Here is a 16,772-nt window from a genome sequence, read left to right as displayed (position 1 = left end):
AGGTCAACAGAACATGCCTTACTTATGTGGTGCTTTGGGATTGAATCATGGGCTTTGTAAGGGCTTTACCAACTCAATCACACCCTAACCTTCTATTGGCTGTTCTGGAGTAGGTCGTGCTGGCATAGGCCTTCTTAACACTGGAAGGTGTGCCACAGTCCAGCCACAGCCTGAGTTTGGGTCCTGAGATGGGGAAGGGGCTTCAGCATGAAGAAATGAAGTTTCACACAAGCGGCCGGCCCCGAATAGCTTCAGCTGTCTTTATTTATACATCAAAACAAGCGTGTTTTTCCATACTAACAAACAAGTTTTCCCCATCTTCCAATGTTGACCTCCAGCAAAAACAAATATGTCAAATATGGTTTTTTTTCCCCAACTTTTACATCAAAACATCTTTAAACCCAAAACAACACTTATCATTTTGTTAGCCTGGCCAAATACAGAGCCAGTTCCATCCTGTCTTTACAAAACTGAAGGTGATAACACAGGCACACATTTTCAAGAACTCTATCATTCAAAACAGATTTACAGAAACAGGGGTGATCTGCCTCCGATCCTGTCAGCACTGAATCAGAACAGCTCCTGGGGTCTGGAGTGACAGCTGGCATCCCCAGACAAGAAACCTGAGAAGCATCAGCACCCGAAGAATTTTAGGGGAAGATATTTGAGAAAAAATGGGGTTTCCAGGAATGATCACCTCTATCCCATGCATGATTGACAAAATGATACTAAAACCACCAAGAGAATCATCAATGTCATAAGTGAGAAGAGAGCATGCGGGCCATGTGGTCCCAGCAGTATTCTGTGCTGTCCAGAAGTCCACTGGTCCTTGCCAAGTGACACTGTCTCCATGGACTTTTGCCTCTTCTGGAGGTCCATTGGACAAGCACTCATATACTGGTCCAAAACTAGGCCACATGGCTCCCAACAAAGTTTGAGGCAGGAGGATTTCAAGTTCCAATCTAGCCTAAGGGTATGTAGCAAGTGCTTACCTGAAAACAAAACACGAAAAGAGGGATGGTAGGATGACTCAGTGGATACTTGCCACCGAGTCTGAAGACCATGCATCTGATCTCTACATAATGGATAAGATAGGATTATCTCATATTCGAATTTTATAATTCACCAGTTGTCCTTCTAATTCAGTGGTTCTCAACCTGTGGGTGGTAACCCCATTGACAGACCTCTGTCTCCAAAAATATTTATATTATGATTCATAACAGTAGCAAAATAGTTATGAAGTAGCAATGAAAATAATGTCATTTTATGGTTGGGGGTCAGCACAACATGGGGAACTGTATTAAAGGGCTGCAGCCTTAGGAAACTGACTGACTGGGGCTACCGCCTGACTGGGGTTTCTAAGCTCTCTCCGCTCCGTCAAGGATCCCAGGATCCCACAGTGCTTTTAGTTGTCACTGCTATTGACGGCTTCAGTCCAAACAATTTGTCAGCGGTTCTTTGCTTTTCTTACCCTTGAGCCCCTTCTGTCCATGGACAGTTTGTCCGAAGAATCTGCCTTAGTTTTGGCTTCTCTGATGTCGACTCATGATCAGATCGAGGCTTCGTTCCGGTAGGTACAATGCAGGAGTGGTATTGATAGTTTCAGTGCATCACATGAAAGCAACCAACGTTAGCTAGATTTTAAAAGTCATTTCTGGATGTGTATATATGTGAATGAAACCACAACACGCCAACCAAGATTTTACTAAAACTTACTCATTTTCAGCATATTTCTTTTTTAAAGGGATTTTGACTGATACCCTGTGATAAGCACTGATTATCTGACTTACCTCTGGCAGATGCACAAACTACTAAATGTGTTGAAAAAGGAACAGACCATTTACAACACAGTATTTCATGAACTGATTCGTCAAGTCAGTGTGGATTGTGTAGATAGAGGAGAGCTACTGTCAAGAATCAGGTTAGCAATGTTAACGGAATGTTTCAGGTTCCCCATTTCAAACATTTAAATTGTAACTATTAGTGCATATTGATTACACAAGCTAATAGGACCCACGGTACTATTACCACACATGCATCTTTTTGAATGTGTTGAGATGTGCTTGTATCTGCTTTTGAGAAAGCTACAAAAATATCTCTGTGAACTAATGTGAGTTTAGTTTTCAACTCTATAGAAAATCTTCATCTTGGCATAAGATCTTGGTAAAAGTTCGAGCTTTTGTTTTCTCACTATTCATTCATAAACCAGTGGTATTTGTTGAGTGCCTACTCTGTACCAAGTATTGAGATGCTCGGTAGGACAGTGGAAAGAGTTAATTGATTATTGATTATTCAAAGAGTCTTATGTAGCTTAGGTTGGCCTCGAACTTGTTATATAGCCTTAGAGGTATATATGCCTGGCTGTAGTGAAATTTAAATGAGAACACAGGCTCACTGGGTAGAAATGCTTACCATGCGTGCCTGATGACTGAAATCCAAAATGGAAGGAGAGAACCAACTCCAGAAAATTGTCCTCTGACCTCCACATGTGCTGTGTCACCTGCATACCTGTGAGTATACCTGCACACCTGTGAGTACACCTGCACACCTGTGAGTACACCTGTACACCTGTGAGTGCACCTGCACACCTGTGAGTACACTGCACACCCGTGAGTACACCTGCACACCCGTGAGTGCACCTGCCCACCCGTGAGTACACCTGCACACCCGTGAGTACACCTGCACACCCGTGAGTACACCTGCACACCCGTGAGTGCACCTGCACACCCGTGAGTGCACCTGCCCACCCGTGAGTACACCTGCACACCCGTGAGTGCACCTGCACACCCGTGAGTGCACCTGCACACCCGGGAGTGCACCTGCACACCCGGGAGTACACTGCACACCCGGGAGTACACCTGCACACCCGTGAGTGCACCTGCACACCCGGGAGTACACTGCACACCCGGGAGTACACCTGCACACCCGGGAGTACACTGCACACCCGGGAGTACACCTGCACACCTGTGAGTACATATAGCCCTATCTCAGAATCATGACTTGATTAAAATTAAAAATGAAAACAGAATAGGTGCTCAATATATGTAGTCATTAATGGTAAATATAAATTAATACTACTGTTACTATAATTATCTTTCTTAGACTTTGGTTCTGTCCAAAAAGCTGAAAGAATACACTGGCCAGACAGTATAACTGTATTTTACTCTCTGTGGAACCAGGAGAAGTTGTAACAGCTTTTTGAACATCTATTTCTTTCTTTTTTTTTTTTTTTTTTTTTTTTTAAGTACAGCTAGTAGCCCTGGCTGGGCACTTGCTATGTAGACCAGGCTGGCTTTGAACCTGTCGTTAAATATGCACTGGATTCTTTTTTTGAGGCAGGGTCTCACTATGTAGACCAGGCTGTCCTTGAACTCAAAAAGATCTACCTTCTGGTGCCTGGGATTAAAGGCATGCACTGTCATACTCAGCCTATCAGTTTCTTTTTAAAAGTTATTATTATTATTGTGTATCACGTGTGAGGGCCCAGGAGGCCCTTCCCTGCTGAGGCACACCCCAGTACGACCCCCCTTTCTTCTCGTGTGGGTCTCTTCTCCCTGCGGTCTGACTGGTCTGAGGAAGAAGCAAAGCCGTTAGAGACTGGTTAGGATCAGGAGAAGAATAAACAGAATACTGTGAGGAGGAGTGCCAGATTGGAACAGCAGCAGAGCACAGCCCACACGGTCATGGTCAAAGTAAAGCCGAGGGTGACAGAAGTAGTTCAGGACCTATGGCAAAAGAAACAGTTCCTTTGAGGGAAAGCATCTTAATATATATATATATATATATTTTAGACAGAGTTTTTCTGTGTAGCTTTGTGCCTTTCCTGGAACTCACTCTGTAGTCCAGTCGGGCCTCGAACTCACAGAGATCCGTCTGCCTCTGCCTCCCGAGTGCTGGGATTAAAGGCGTGTGCCGCCACTGCCCGGCTACATTTTAATCCGTTTTAAATAGTTGGTGTCTTTTTACATTTAGTCAGTTTGAGGAAAGTGTCCCCTATGAATTCAACTATGTGAAAATCTTACTCTATTCAAGGTATTCTGGTTATTAATATAAACATAGATATATGGCACTGTTCCTCTCTCAAAAGAGTTTATAATTTAGAACTAAAACACATCCTATCTTTGTTTTGTGTCTCAGATATTATTTATATTCCTAATAGCCATGTCTCTGGTTCTAACTTACTATGTGTGTGCTGTGGGAGAGGAGTCTGGATTCCTTTCTTTTTCTGTCAGTTCGTGCATGCCTATTGGCTATTTCTTTTCCTAACATTACTTTCTTGCTTGCATTCTTCCTGTCTTTCTTTTCTTTCCCTTTTCCTTGGTTTTCTCCTGCAGAGAGAGATATGTGCAAATGCTTGACCAAATTGCCCGGCAGATGATTGAATTCTACAAAGACTTTGTAACTCAGCGGATGATGGACCAGCGCATCTTACAAGAACTGTATAACTTCAAGAATGTGATTGAGGAGTTGACCAGGTGAAAACCTTGAGGCTCCTCAACCCAAAGTGGAAGCCAGAGCCCTGTCTTTACCTGGAGTGAAAGGAAACCATGGGGAGGAGACGTTAAAGAGGAAGGCTCTTTTGCCTTCAGAGAACTGGAGACTGGTGGAGAGGCAGAGACCAGGTTACCCATTTGAATCGAAAACCAAAATTGTGCCTGTGTTTGATAGAGAAGAACCTGTCCACATTATGGATATTTATCTTAATCATATTTCCAGAGCACTTCCATGACTATAGATGCTAATGTTCAAATTCCAAAGAAAATAAATCTACCATAGCAGTATGGTTAGTGGGCTAACCTTGCACCAAGATGACCAGTGGTAAGAATGAAGAGCACAGGCTAGGCAGACCAGAGCGGGGTAGAGCAGCTGCCCCTGCTCTGTCCTAGAAGATGCACCTGTCCAAGTCCATTGCCAAACCTGACCGAGTCCACCAGGAAGTGCACTGGGGTTTTGTTTTGGTTTACGGGCAGAAAATGAAAGGAGAGGATGCAGAGAGTAACTGAGGTTATGTGTGAATCTGATTTCTGGGGTAGAAACTTTTTGGAAGTTTTCATCTTTGAGTCTGAGATTTCTTTTCTCCCCCCTCCCCGAACCAGGGAACTTTGTCTGGTTCGGGCCCATGACAGAAAATTAACGAAGGATGCAGAGAAAGCCCAGAATGATCTGGCAGAAGCTCTTTTGGAAGCAGAAAAGAATGCAAAGTGAGTTGGTAAAGCTTATATTGCTTGATAATGGAAAGAGAAGATGTTTAATCCTAACTTTCCTGGGCCTCAGTTGGTCCACAAGTAAAATCCAGGTTGCCGTATCACCTGCTTCCTAGGGTTATTTTTTATAAAGGTTAAAAGTGACATGTAATAGAGCCCTTCAGATGTCATTTCTTGTAGCTAGAGTTTTCCTGCCTTGCCCACAGTCAGGACAAATCTCTATCACCCGCCAGTCCCACAGCCGCTCAGACCCAACCAAGTAAACACAGAGACTTATATTGGTTACAAATTGTATGGCCGTGGCAGGCTTTTTGCTAACTGTTCTTATAGCTTAAATTAATCCATTCCCATAAATCTATACCTTGCTACGTGGCTTACCGGCATCTTCACATGCTTCTTGTCATGGCGGCGGCTGGCAGTGACTCCTTCTGCCTTCCTGTTCTTTTTCTCCTCTCTCTTAGTCCCGCCTATACTTCCTGCCTAGCCACTGGCCAATCAGTGTTTTATTTATTGACCAATCAGAGCAATTTGACATACAGACCATCCCACAGCACTCTCTGGTTAAGTGTCAGTTTGTGAAGCTTTATGTGTACATGCCATGTCTGTATCCCGTCTTTGACTGCTCTGGCACTCTAATGGCAAGATCACAAAGGCAGACAGTTGGGACAGGAACTATATCTGTGTCTGTTCACTGAAATACAATGAAAGCATTAATGTAGCAATGCAATATTATGAAAGTATTGTTTGTATTTTAAGAGACTGGGACTTTTGCTGGACCTCACAGCCAGAGTTCATAACATACTTTGAGATCACTTAAGACTTAATGCTGATACCCTACTGTGTACTCAGCTGTTAGTTTAACCTGCCTCTAAGAGAACATTCTAACAGTGAACCTCACTTACCGTGGATTTCCCAAGTAGCAAACCTTTACAACTTAAGCTAATGCACAACTGTAATCTTAAATTATGTACTCTTCCATGCCCCTGACCCAGAACAATACATGTATGTTATGATGTTGTTTGCTGGAAACAGAAAATACAGAGATTGAAAACAATCTTCTAACACGAATGTCCGTTATGGGTATTGATTGATAAACAATGGTGTTTGTAGTCTGGATCACTTAAGGTCAGTTGGAGTCAGTGACTTAATTCCTTGAAAACTCTGGTAAAGATTTCTGTAAAGTAACCCATTCCTTCCCCATTCTGTGCCATTCAATAAAAACAAAGCAAAGCCTTTTGTGAGGGACAGACAGACAAACAGACAGACACACATACACACACAGACACAGGACATACAGTGACACAGTCACACACAGGGACAGGAACAGGGACAGAGTCACAGGACAGCCTTCGGGTGGGCACTTATTCAGACTCATAGCACAGACTGACCGAGAATGAAGACACAGTTTGCATGAGGTAGAGAATTTAAATGGTTAAATGCTCTTGGTTAAATGACACCAGGGGAAGTGTTTTTCTTTCTTTCTTTAGTACGACACTGATACATTATTGACGGCTCAGTTAATTGCTAATGCATTTCATCAACATAGTTAATATTAATAAATGAACTGAATCTAAAGACAACAGTATGGTTGCTTTTCTCATTCCTTTTTTGTGAAACTTTCAGTTCTTTAAGAGAAGACGTGTGACGTGGTGCGTATGTCTGTGTGTTTGTGATTACCTGTGTGTGCATTATGGAAGCCAGGGTCAGTGCATCTTCTATTTCTCCCCACTTTTAAAACCTCCTCTATTTTATTTCATTTTTTTTCTCTGGGTGGGTGTTTTGTCTACACACACGTCTGTGTACCATGCATGGGCAATGTCTGTGGGGCCCAGAAGAGGGTGTCAGATGCCCTAGAACCAGAGTTACAGATGGTTGTGAGCTACTAGTTGGGTGCTGGGAACAAATACCGGTCCTCTGCAAGAGCAGCAAGAGCTCTCCATGGTGGAGCCGTCTGTCAGCCTCCAGTGTTGCTCTTTTATGAACTGGGGTATTCGTTATTCTTACAAAAGTGTTGTCGGTCAGGCAGAAAGGTAAACACATCATGAAGGCACAGCTCCAGGAGGTTTCCTGTGTGCCCGCCTGTGTGGCTTTCCTCGCAATTATGTGAGCACATGGAAGACAACTTAACGTGGTGTTCCTGCATCGTGCCAAGAGTACAATTGCATGTCAGTGCACTTTAAGGCTGACAGCAAAGGTAACATTAATGAGGGAAAGTGTTATTTGTCACTGTCTTAGTTAATGTCCTGTTGCTGTGGAGAGACACCATGACCACATTGAAGGCAGGAAAACATTGAACTGGGGCTGACTTATGGTTCAGAAATTTAGTCCATTATCAGCATGGTGGGAAGCGTGGTGGCACACAGGCAGACATGGTGCTGGAGAGGGAGCTGAGAGTTCTACATCTGGATTGGCAGGCAGCAGGAAGAGAGAGAGACTGGGCCTAGCTTGAGCATCTGAAACCTCAAATCACATCCCCAGTGACACACTTCCTTCAACAAAACCACACCTACTCCAACAAGGCCATACCTCCTAATAGTGCCACTCCTTGGTGTTCAAGCATTCAGATCTCTGAGTCTATGGGGGTCATTCAAACCACCACAGTCACTTTGTAATTTCTGTGTTTATTCTTTCCATCACATTTATTTAGTGAATGAGTGTGTGTGTGTGTGTGTGTGTGTGTGTGTGTGTGTGTGTGTGTGTGTGTGTCCTGGGGGTGGAGCTCAGGTTTTTCAGGCTTGGCAATAAGTGCTTGGCTGCTATCCTGCCAGCCCCAACAACTTCTGTTTGGCTAAACTCAGAGGGCTTTTAATTCCAAGAGAGGAAATGGTGTCAATGAGAAGGAAAAGGTATGTTCTGCTAGACGTGAGAACACAGTAAGAAAGAGGTGTGTCTTAGGTTAGAGTTACTGCTGCTGTGATGAGACACCATGACCAAAAGCAACCCGGGGAGGAAGGGAGTCAGGACAGGCACTCCAACAGGGCAGGACCCTGGAGACAGGAACTGATGCAGATGCCAGGGAGGAGTGCTGCTTACGGGTTGGTTGGCGCTTGGCTTATTCAGCCTGCATTCTTATAGTACCCAGGACCTTCAGCCCAGGGGTGGCACCACCCACAATGAACTGGAAAATGTCCTGTAGGCTTCTCTACAGCCTGATAGTTTGGAGGCATTTCCTCAATTGATGTTTCTCTCCTTTCAAATGACTCTAGCTTATGTCAAGTTGACTTAAAAACTAGCCAGGACAAGGTGCTTGATTATACATAAGCCTTTGGGTGGCTGGGAGGGAATTTCTTTTACCCTTGAGCTAATTTATATGATTTAAAGTTTTAGTGACTTACAGTTTATTAGGCTTCAGGCCTTTAATTAAAGAATTCTAATCAATCAGCAAAGATGATTAACAATAAAATTACTGGATTGCTATTACTTGCATTCTGAATTTTTTAAAATGTTTTAAAAACTAGGTGAGTGTGTGTGTGTGTGTATGTGTGTGTGTGTCTGTGTGTGTGTGTGTGTGTCTGTGTGTGTGTCTGTGTGTCTGTGTCTGTGTCTCTGTGTGTAGGCACACACCTGCAGAGGTGAGAGGACAACTTTCGAGGTCAGTTTTTGCCCACCGTGTTTGAGCTGGGGTCTCCCTTTTCTCTCACTCTGCTGAGTCCTCCAGGGTAGCTATTGAGTTCACTTCTGACAGCTGTTCCGTCTCTGCCTCCAATCTCACAGAGGAATGTTGGGATCAGGCACATGCCACTGTGTCTGGCTTTGTAATGTTCTGGGGATCTGAACTCAGGTAGGCATCAGACTTGCAAGGCAAATGCTGTACCCACTGAGCATGTCTTGAGGCTCATTTTGAGTTTTTCATTAGATACAATGGTATATAGAAGGTTCATTGGGTGTATTATTCTTGTCAATATTTGTAAATAAAATGTGAACTTTTAAAATTTCACTCTAAAAAGTGTTGCCAATATATCCAGCAAATATGCTACAGTTACCTTATAAAAAGGCTTGAAGGATTAGGTTGCCTATTTTCATAAAAAGATATATATATATTTTAAGACAGGGTTTCTCTGTGTAGCTTTGCGCCTTTCCTGAAATTTGCTCTGTAGACCAGGCTGGCCTTGAACTCACAGAGATCCACCTGCCTCTGTCTCCCGAGTGCTGGGATTAAAGGCATGCACCACCACTGCCCAGCACAAAAATATTTTTAAAGTATCTAAATAGGTATTTCTTAATGTTCTTTCAGAATAGTAGAAGACTACCATGACTTATATACATTACAGAGAGGCCGGATGGAGAATGATATTAAGCTCTTAATGACAGAAAGAGACATTTGGAGCTCAGCCACATATGAATTGGCCCTAAAGGTTTGTTCATCTGGACTTACATACAACTCGGACTCCTCTATTGACTAAAGTTCCATCTGACAGGTTTTAATAACACACACAAAAGGTACACGAGGAAAGACGCTGTGTGTTTACTGATGAAGTCATGGCTTTTGTGGGCACTGAAGACGGAAGTGTCTTTCTTCTGTGGGTAACTAGCTGTTGTGCAATTCAGGACTGGTTCCTTTTTTAACCTGTAAACTAGGACTGTAAATTTTGGTTTTCTTTTGTTTGGGCATATATTAAAACTTTTAACTTTAATTATAGTATGCTAATTTGTAGATGTAATGTACACTAATCCCTAGAAAAGGTAGTATGGTTAATGTACATAATTGTAATATATAATCCAATCTCTCTAAAAGGTAACTCTTACTTTTTCATCTCCTGTAACTATATTAGGATCCTTGGATATCATGGGTTATAGTACCTTGGCAAATCGATGAGGGAAACCCATAGAACATGACAGTAATGCTTTACAGTGAGAACAAATCCCACAATAGTCTTTCATTTTAAAGACACGTATGTGTTGACTCTCTGTTCTGACCCCAGGGACTGGTAGAAATTAACTTTGAATTCTGACTCATAGGAAGTTTAAAAATCTGATCCAGTTGGATTGGTTCAAAATTCTGCTGGTGGCAGGTCACTGGGCTCTCCTTGCAGACAGCCTGCCTGATAGATCTGTGCCAAGTGCTTGTTAGTATAGCATGGGGTGGCCTGTCAGCTGCTTGGAGAACATAAAGAAGGAATTCCTATCAAAATGTGCAGGTGTCCTAAACCTAGAGAGAAAGCTTACATACTGGGCAGCAGAATCAAGACGTTCTTACTTGGGAAAAGTAAGTCCAAGAAAAGGTTACATTTTAAAATGTAAAAACCATGATATTATAAATATATTAGAATCAATTATAAGTATGAATGAATATTTTTATGATACATAGTGAGTTCCAGGACAGCCATGATTACATAGGGAGACTCTGTCTTGAGAAACAGACAAACAAACAAGCAGAAAAACTAGGCTTTGTTAAATTTGTATGTGTATGGAGGAGTATAAACGTGTAAAGCTAGAAAGGAGAATAAAAGGGTAAAATAGGTGCTGAAAGAGGGTGGGGCAGGTAAAAGGGCACATGGGAAGCCAGATGTGGTTTCCTTTAATTCCAGCACTTGGGAGGCAGAGGCAGATAGATCTCTGAGTTCAAGGCCAGCCTGGTCTACAGAATGAGTTTCAGCACAGGCCAGGCTAAACAGAGAAACCCTGTCTCACCAAAACCTGCAACGATTTTTGAGGCTTGTAAGCATTACAGGCTTGACTGCTGGTCTTTGCCAGGGCCTCCCACTTTACCTCTGGCTGAGTCCTTTGTTTGGGTAAGTGTGGGGGCCCACAGAGGCTCCCTAGTAAGACCTTACTCAAGGACAGAGAATCTGAGCACAGGGCTGCATAATGGGATGATTTGGCCATGGGCATGGTTACCAGGTGTTTTGAAGGATATACACTTGGCTATACATTGTGCTTTGATCTTGAAAGGGAGAGGTCTTTTGCCTTTCCCCTTGATAGTGTATAAAAAACCCATTAGAATAAATCTTGGGGCAGCTGGGTATTGACCCAAGGCCTTCCCGAAGCTACCTTGTGTCTCTGTCTTTCTTACCATCTCCTTCTACCTTTCTATCTAATACTTCCTCATTCCTCTCTCCTCTTCTAAGAACCCTTTGACAGGTCAGAGCTGGACTCTGACAGACTCCAATAGGTGGAGATGCAGTGGGAGCTATGTTCAGTTTGGCTTCTTTTTCTTTCTTTTTAATTTTTCTTCAGTGTGTGTGTGTGTGTGTGTGTGTGTGTGTGTGTGTGTGTGTGTGTGTGTGTATGTGTGTAAGAGAGAAAGAGAGAGAGCATACACATGCTGCTTTGCTTAAGTGGAGGTCAGAGGACAACTTTGGGCTTTGGTTCTCACCTTCCACTTTGTTTGAGAAGGGTCTCTGTCTGTCTGTCTGTCTGTCTGTCTGTCTGTCTGTCTCTGTCTCTCTCTCTCTCTCTCTCTCCCCCTCCACTGTAAACACTAGGGTAGCTGATCTGAGATCTTCCAGGGACTTTCCTGTATCCAGCTTTCATCTTCCTGTAGGAGCTCTGGGGGTACAGAAGTACACCACTATGCTAGCTTTACCTGAGTTCTGGGGATTTGAACTCAGGTCCTCATATTTTATCTATTGGTCATCTATCTAGCCCCAGCTTGGCTTTCTTTTTCTCAACAATCTACAAGCACCCCATCGTTGTCTTTGTGCAATCCTCAAGTTTTTCTCTCTGTTAGGATTAATCTGTATTTTCTTTATCTGGAGAGCAATTTATAGTCTTTCATCTTACCCAGAAGTCCTGAACTGTAATATCCTTCCAGTTCAACAGTTTTAGAAATGTGTAAATTTGTGATTCAAATTATTAAAGTAAGAAATTTTGATCGAGGTAATGGCTGAATAAAAATTGATATGTAAAAACATTACAAGTAAATTACAATGTTTAAAAATGTTTTAGGTTCCTGATTATAGTACATTTTTTATAGGTAATTGAAAGAAATAGAGTCATAATGGCTAAAAAACTCTACCTCAGTGAAAAAGGCTGGAATAAATATATCAAGCATTTCATTATAATGCTGTCAACCAAGGTAAATCCCACTTTACATAGGTCATGGGTAAATGATTGTAAGTGTTACATTTTGAAGCTGTAGGCTTGGCTTTGCCAGATCTATAGATTCTTAAGTACAGTTCTATATTTATGCTTTGTTGTGGGTATGAAGAATGAAAAAAAATAAGGGAAGGAATAAAGACTCTTAGTTACAGTGTCTTCCACTGTAATCAAAGCAACACATCTAGTCTAGTAACACTCCAGAGTTTCATAGAGTTATTTATTATTAGTGCTTAAGATAAAATAAAAGAGGCGGTGGTTGGGTGTGGTGGTGCATGCCTGTAACCTCAGAACTTAGGAGTGTAGCAGGCTTTCTTTTAGGCCACTAACCAGCTCCCAAGTCATGACACGGAGACTTATTAGTTATGAATGCTCAGCCTTATCTTACACTTGTTCCACTAGCTCTTATAACTTAAATTAACTTCTTTCTCTTCATCTACATTTTTCCTTGGGGCTTTTTACTTTTCTTTCATTCTGTATGTCCTACCCTGTGTCTGTCTGTATGGCAGCTGCCTGGCTGGCTGGCCCTGGGGTCTCCCTCTCTTTCTCCTCCATTCTCTTCTCCTTTGTTCTCTCCTGAGCCTAGAGTTCTCCTCCTATTATTCTCTTTGCCTGCCAGCCCCGCCTATCCTTTCTCTGCCTAGCTATTGGCTGTTCAGCTTTTTATTAGACCAATCAGGTGCCTTAGGCAGGCAAGGTAAACCAGCAACACATCTTTACATAATTAAACAAATGCTGCATAAACAAATGTAATACATCTTGCCTAGTTAAAGTAATATTCCACAACACAGGAGACTGAAGCAGGAGGGTCACAAGTTTGAGGCCAGGCTGGGCTACAAACAAAGAGAGGAGGAAGAAGAGGAAAAGGAGGAAGGGGAGAGGAAGGAGACATTACTGATAATTCTTAAATAATTTTATGGGAAAATGTATTGATCAATGTGGTGGCTTGCAAGAAAATGATCCCCAAAGGGAGTGGCACTATTAGGAGGTGTGGCCTTGTTGGAGGAAGTGTGTCACTGTGGGGCGGGCTTTGAGGTTTCATATTGATCAGTCAGTGTGTCAATTGACTTCTTGTTGCCTGCAAGATGTACACTCTCAGCTCCAGCACCATATCTGCCTACATGCTCATCACCATGATGATAATGGACTGAACCTCTGAAACTGCAAGCAAGCCACCCCAATGAAATCTTTTCTTTGTAAGAGCTGTCATGGTCATGGTGTCTCTTTACAGCAATAAAAACCCTAACTAAGACAATCCACAAAGGAGAAAATGAGCTGACATTTAGTGCATTTCACTAAGATTACAGCAGTCAGTAAGGCCCCTCCCTTTGAGCATAGCAAACATACATTTATTAAGGAAATGTGAGAAAGAACTCTAGAGAGTAGGAGGGACACCTTCCAGTCATTTCACTTCTCTGTAATATTTATTTTTAAATTTATGTGCATGTGTGTATGCCTATGTGAGTTTGTGTACCATGTGTGTGCAGTTGCCCTCCGGCCAGAAGAGGGCACCAGATCCCCTGGAACTACAGTTATGAGTCACTGGGAACAGAGCCCTAGGTCAACCCTCTGAATATTAGTAAGCAGTCTTAACTACTGAGTCATTTCTCCAGCTCCTGCCATTTAACTGTTAAAATAACCCTCTGAGATATATATCAGTGTCCTTATTTTAAACGACACTGTCCTTATAAAAACGAACTTTAGACTAAATAATATCACTGTCTAGAATTCGCATTTGGTTCTGCCTGGCTCTCCAGTTCCTGTCCTTGCCAGTGTGTCATTCTGCCCCTGCAAAAATCCTGTGGGAAAACCAGGTTCATGTTGCAAAGGAAAAAGTATTGTCCCTAATAACATGTCCCACAGAAAATCCATTGCCATAGTGTCACTGATGGTGTTTGGGAAGAGAAATAGCTTTTCAACTTCTTGGCCCACTCCTGTGAACTCTTCACATAATTCAACAGTAATGAAGACTTAGTACCTGTCAATCAATGTGAGTTATATGAGTAAATGAATGCATCGATTCTGTTCATTTTAGGACACTGCAGACCTTGCAGTGCTGCAGAAGCTAACAGAAAAATGGAAGAGGTTAGTGAACAGATTTAAGAAGGATGTGGAACGCACGGAGGCTTCTACGAAGGACAGAGCGCAGACTGTGAAAACGGGGCTCGTCAGGTGGCAGGAGTTCTTCACAGATAACGTGTGGGTCCGCAGGACTCTTGCTTTTTCTGACTTGGTTCCTTATGTCTGGTAATGCAGCTAACTCTTCACTAATTACTCTGAGTTTGGGGGGAGGTAAGAACATCCGTTAGTGGGCCTTGAACTCGGGTGCTTTCCAGTGCTGAACACATACGCAGCCCTCCTGACCTCCGTGCCAAACTGCTGTTGCCTTCATAACGCCAACTCTTTGTCCCCCCACCCTCTCCCTTTTTTTTTTAAAGATTTCCTTGTATTTGTGTGTCTCTCTCTGTGTGATGTGCACGTATGTGTATGTGTCCCAGGAGGCCAGAAGAGGGCGCTGGACCCCTTTGGGTGACCCTGTCTTTCTGCCTTCTTTGAGATGGGGTCTCTTGGCCTCATATTGGCCCAAGAGCTTCTGGATAGTCTCCTGTCTCTGTTTCCCACAGGCAAACTGGGATTGCAGAGAGTTTTTGCTAATGCTTCTTCCTCCTCTGTGGGCTCTGGAGACCCAGCACTCACTAGGCTTGAGTGACAAGCGCTTCCCCCAGTGAGCATCTCCACAGCCCAGAGTAGTCTGAAAGTGGAAGAGGCTAGCAATAAAGTAAGTTGAGGCTGGGTGACTAAATCATAGGTACATAGACGAGGCTAGTGAGAGTCTATGCTTTGGATGCAGACTGGACTAGGTGATTTCTGTTCCCTTTGCACACACATGACTCACCAATTACCTGTGCTGCCAGTCCTCACGTTCTAGACAGAAAGCAGAGAAGGGTGAGGGTTAACCTCCGTGGTCTGCATATGGAGTCACTTTGGAATCCCTTGGAGCATCTGGGAGTGAGTTTCTAGGAAGTTCAGCTGAGGACAGAAGACCTGTGCTATCCCATGAATGCATCGTCACAGAGACACATTTTAAGCGCCGTTTCTCTTGCAAATTTAATTTAGTGGTTCCCAGTTTTTCCAAACTCTTGAAGACTTCCCAATTAGAAGAGGTGAAAGTTCTGAAAGCCAAAGTTGATCCATCTCCGAGTGGCTCTGTGCAGCTCACGCAGCAGTGAGGGGACCCAGGTGTCCTCCCCCTTGTTCTTTAGGAACGTCTTAAGAATGACTTCATCAGGCTAGCCATGATGTCTCTCACGTGTAAGCCCTCATGAGGTGACGGTAAAAGGTCGTGAGTTCAAGGCCAGCCTGGGCTACATAGTAAGACCCTGTTTTTATAAATATTCTTTAAGCACTCACTTATAGATCTTCATTGATAAGCATACCTGCTTTTCTGATTTTTAATTTGAAATCTGAAACTTGGATTTTCCCTCATTTCTGTCTCTTTTTTCCATTACTAGCCAAATGCTTCAGCATGCTTTTCCTGACACCGGACTCTGTCACTGGTTTTCTGGATACTGTCCTGCCCTTCCCATAGTGTGAATTCTAATTGTTCTTAATAATAAGAACCCAGAGTCAGACATCAGGGTAAATGCTGAAAGATCAGAGAAGTAAAGGAGCAGCCAAAGTCACCTCTCACCTCCACCACTCCTCAGACCGAAAAGGGGTTGAGCTCCTGTCTCTGCCTGCCTTATATTCCTCTCTCGGCCCAGCCATATCACTTCTTGTCTGTCTATACAGACCTCCAGGCCTTTATGGTTAACTAATCGATAGCTCCACCCCTGATCTTCAGCCCAGCTTTATTTGTTAGAGCACAAACAAGATATCACCCCACTCCCCCATTTCTAGAGCTGCTTGACAACTTCCAAGTCAGCGACAACACGTCTTCTTCTCTCCTGTCGGTAGCTGTTGGGGGTTTCAGCTTGCTTGCTTGTAATAAAATGATCTCCAAGCTTCCAAAAAGGGTTGTTATTGTTTAAAAAAATCAAACAAATAATAAATAAAAATATAAAAGAGTAAAAAAATGAGCCGGGCAGTGGTGGCGCACGCCTTGAATCCCAGCACTTGGGAGGCAGAGCCAGGCGGATCTCTGTGAGTTCGAGGCCAGCCTGGGCTACAGAGCAAGATCCAGGGCAGGCACCAAAACTACACAGAGAAACCCTGTCTGGAAAAAAAAAAATGAAACAGCCTTCTTGTACACTTCAGAGAAATGAAAGGGAGCTTCTTGTAAGAGGTTGAGACTCCTGACCTGATGTTCTCTTAATTATCTACCCATCAGGCTTCCCGTCCACTCACATATTGTTTGGCGGGAATTCTTATGGACACCCTAATCTTGGGTTCTCAAAATGAGAGCTCACCCTTTAAAGAGATGCCCTGAAGGCTTCAAGGCCCACCACTTGGTTAGTTAGAATCAGAATTTGTGATTTCTAATTGTGAATTTGAGGAGGAATGCCCGTGAGGAGAGGCGCTGGGCCTGGA

General features: G+C 43.1%; 1 protein-coding gene across 25 annotated transcripts in view; it reads left to right on the top strand.

The window, feature by feature from the left end:
• Nucleotides 1–16,772, top strand: part of Axdnd1 (axonemal dynein light chain domain containing 1) — a 75,958-nt gene that overhangs the window by 16,526 nt on the left and 42,660 nt on the right. For 14 of the 25 annotated variants that reach the window (XR_013043352.1, XR_013043349.1, XR_013043350.1 and 11 more), the window contains exons 9-14: nucleotides 1,800–1,921; nucleotides 4,335–4,475; nucleotides 5,097–5,201; nucleotides 9,439–9,559; nucleotides 12,121–12,222; nucleotides 14,278–14,441. Coding sequence is in view for 18 of the 25 variants with exons in the window: in XM_076547709.1 (XP_076403824.1) it covers nucleotides 1,800–1,921; nucleotides 4,335–4,475; nucleotides 5,097–5,201; nucleotides 9,439–9,559; nucleotides 12,121–12,222; nucleotides 14,278–14,441 (755 nt within the window). In the remaining 7 variants the exon portion in view is untranslated. Of the gene's footprint in view, nucleotides 1–1,799; nucleotides 1,922–4,334; nucleotides 4,476–5,096; nucleotides 5,202–9,438; nucleotides 9,560–12,120; nucleotides 12,223–14,277; nucleotides 14,490–16,772 lie in introns of all 25 variants that reach the window. The other 11 variants (XR_013043348.1, XM_076547706.1, XM_076547715.1 and 8 more) reach the window with 3 other exon arrangements.

Source organism: Peromyscus maniculatus, chromosome 11 (assembly GCF_049852395.1).
Source record: "Peromyscus maniculatus bairdii isolate BWxNUB_F1_BW_parent chromosome 11, HU_Pman_BW_mat_3.1, whole genome shotgun sequence".
Taxonomy (NCBI): domain Eukaryota; kingdom Metazoa; phylum Chordata; class Mammalia; order Rodentia; family Cricetidae; genus Peromyscus; species Peromyscus maniculatus.
This window is presented reverse-complemented; position numbering and strand designations above follow the sequence as displayed.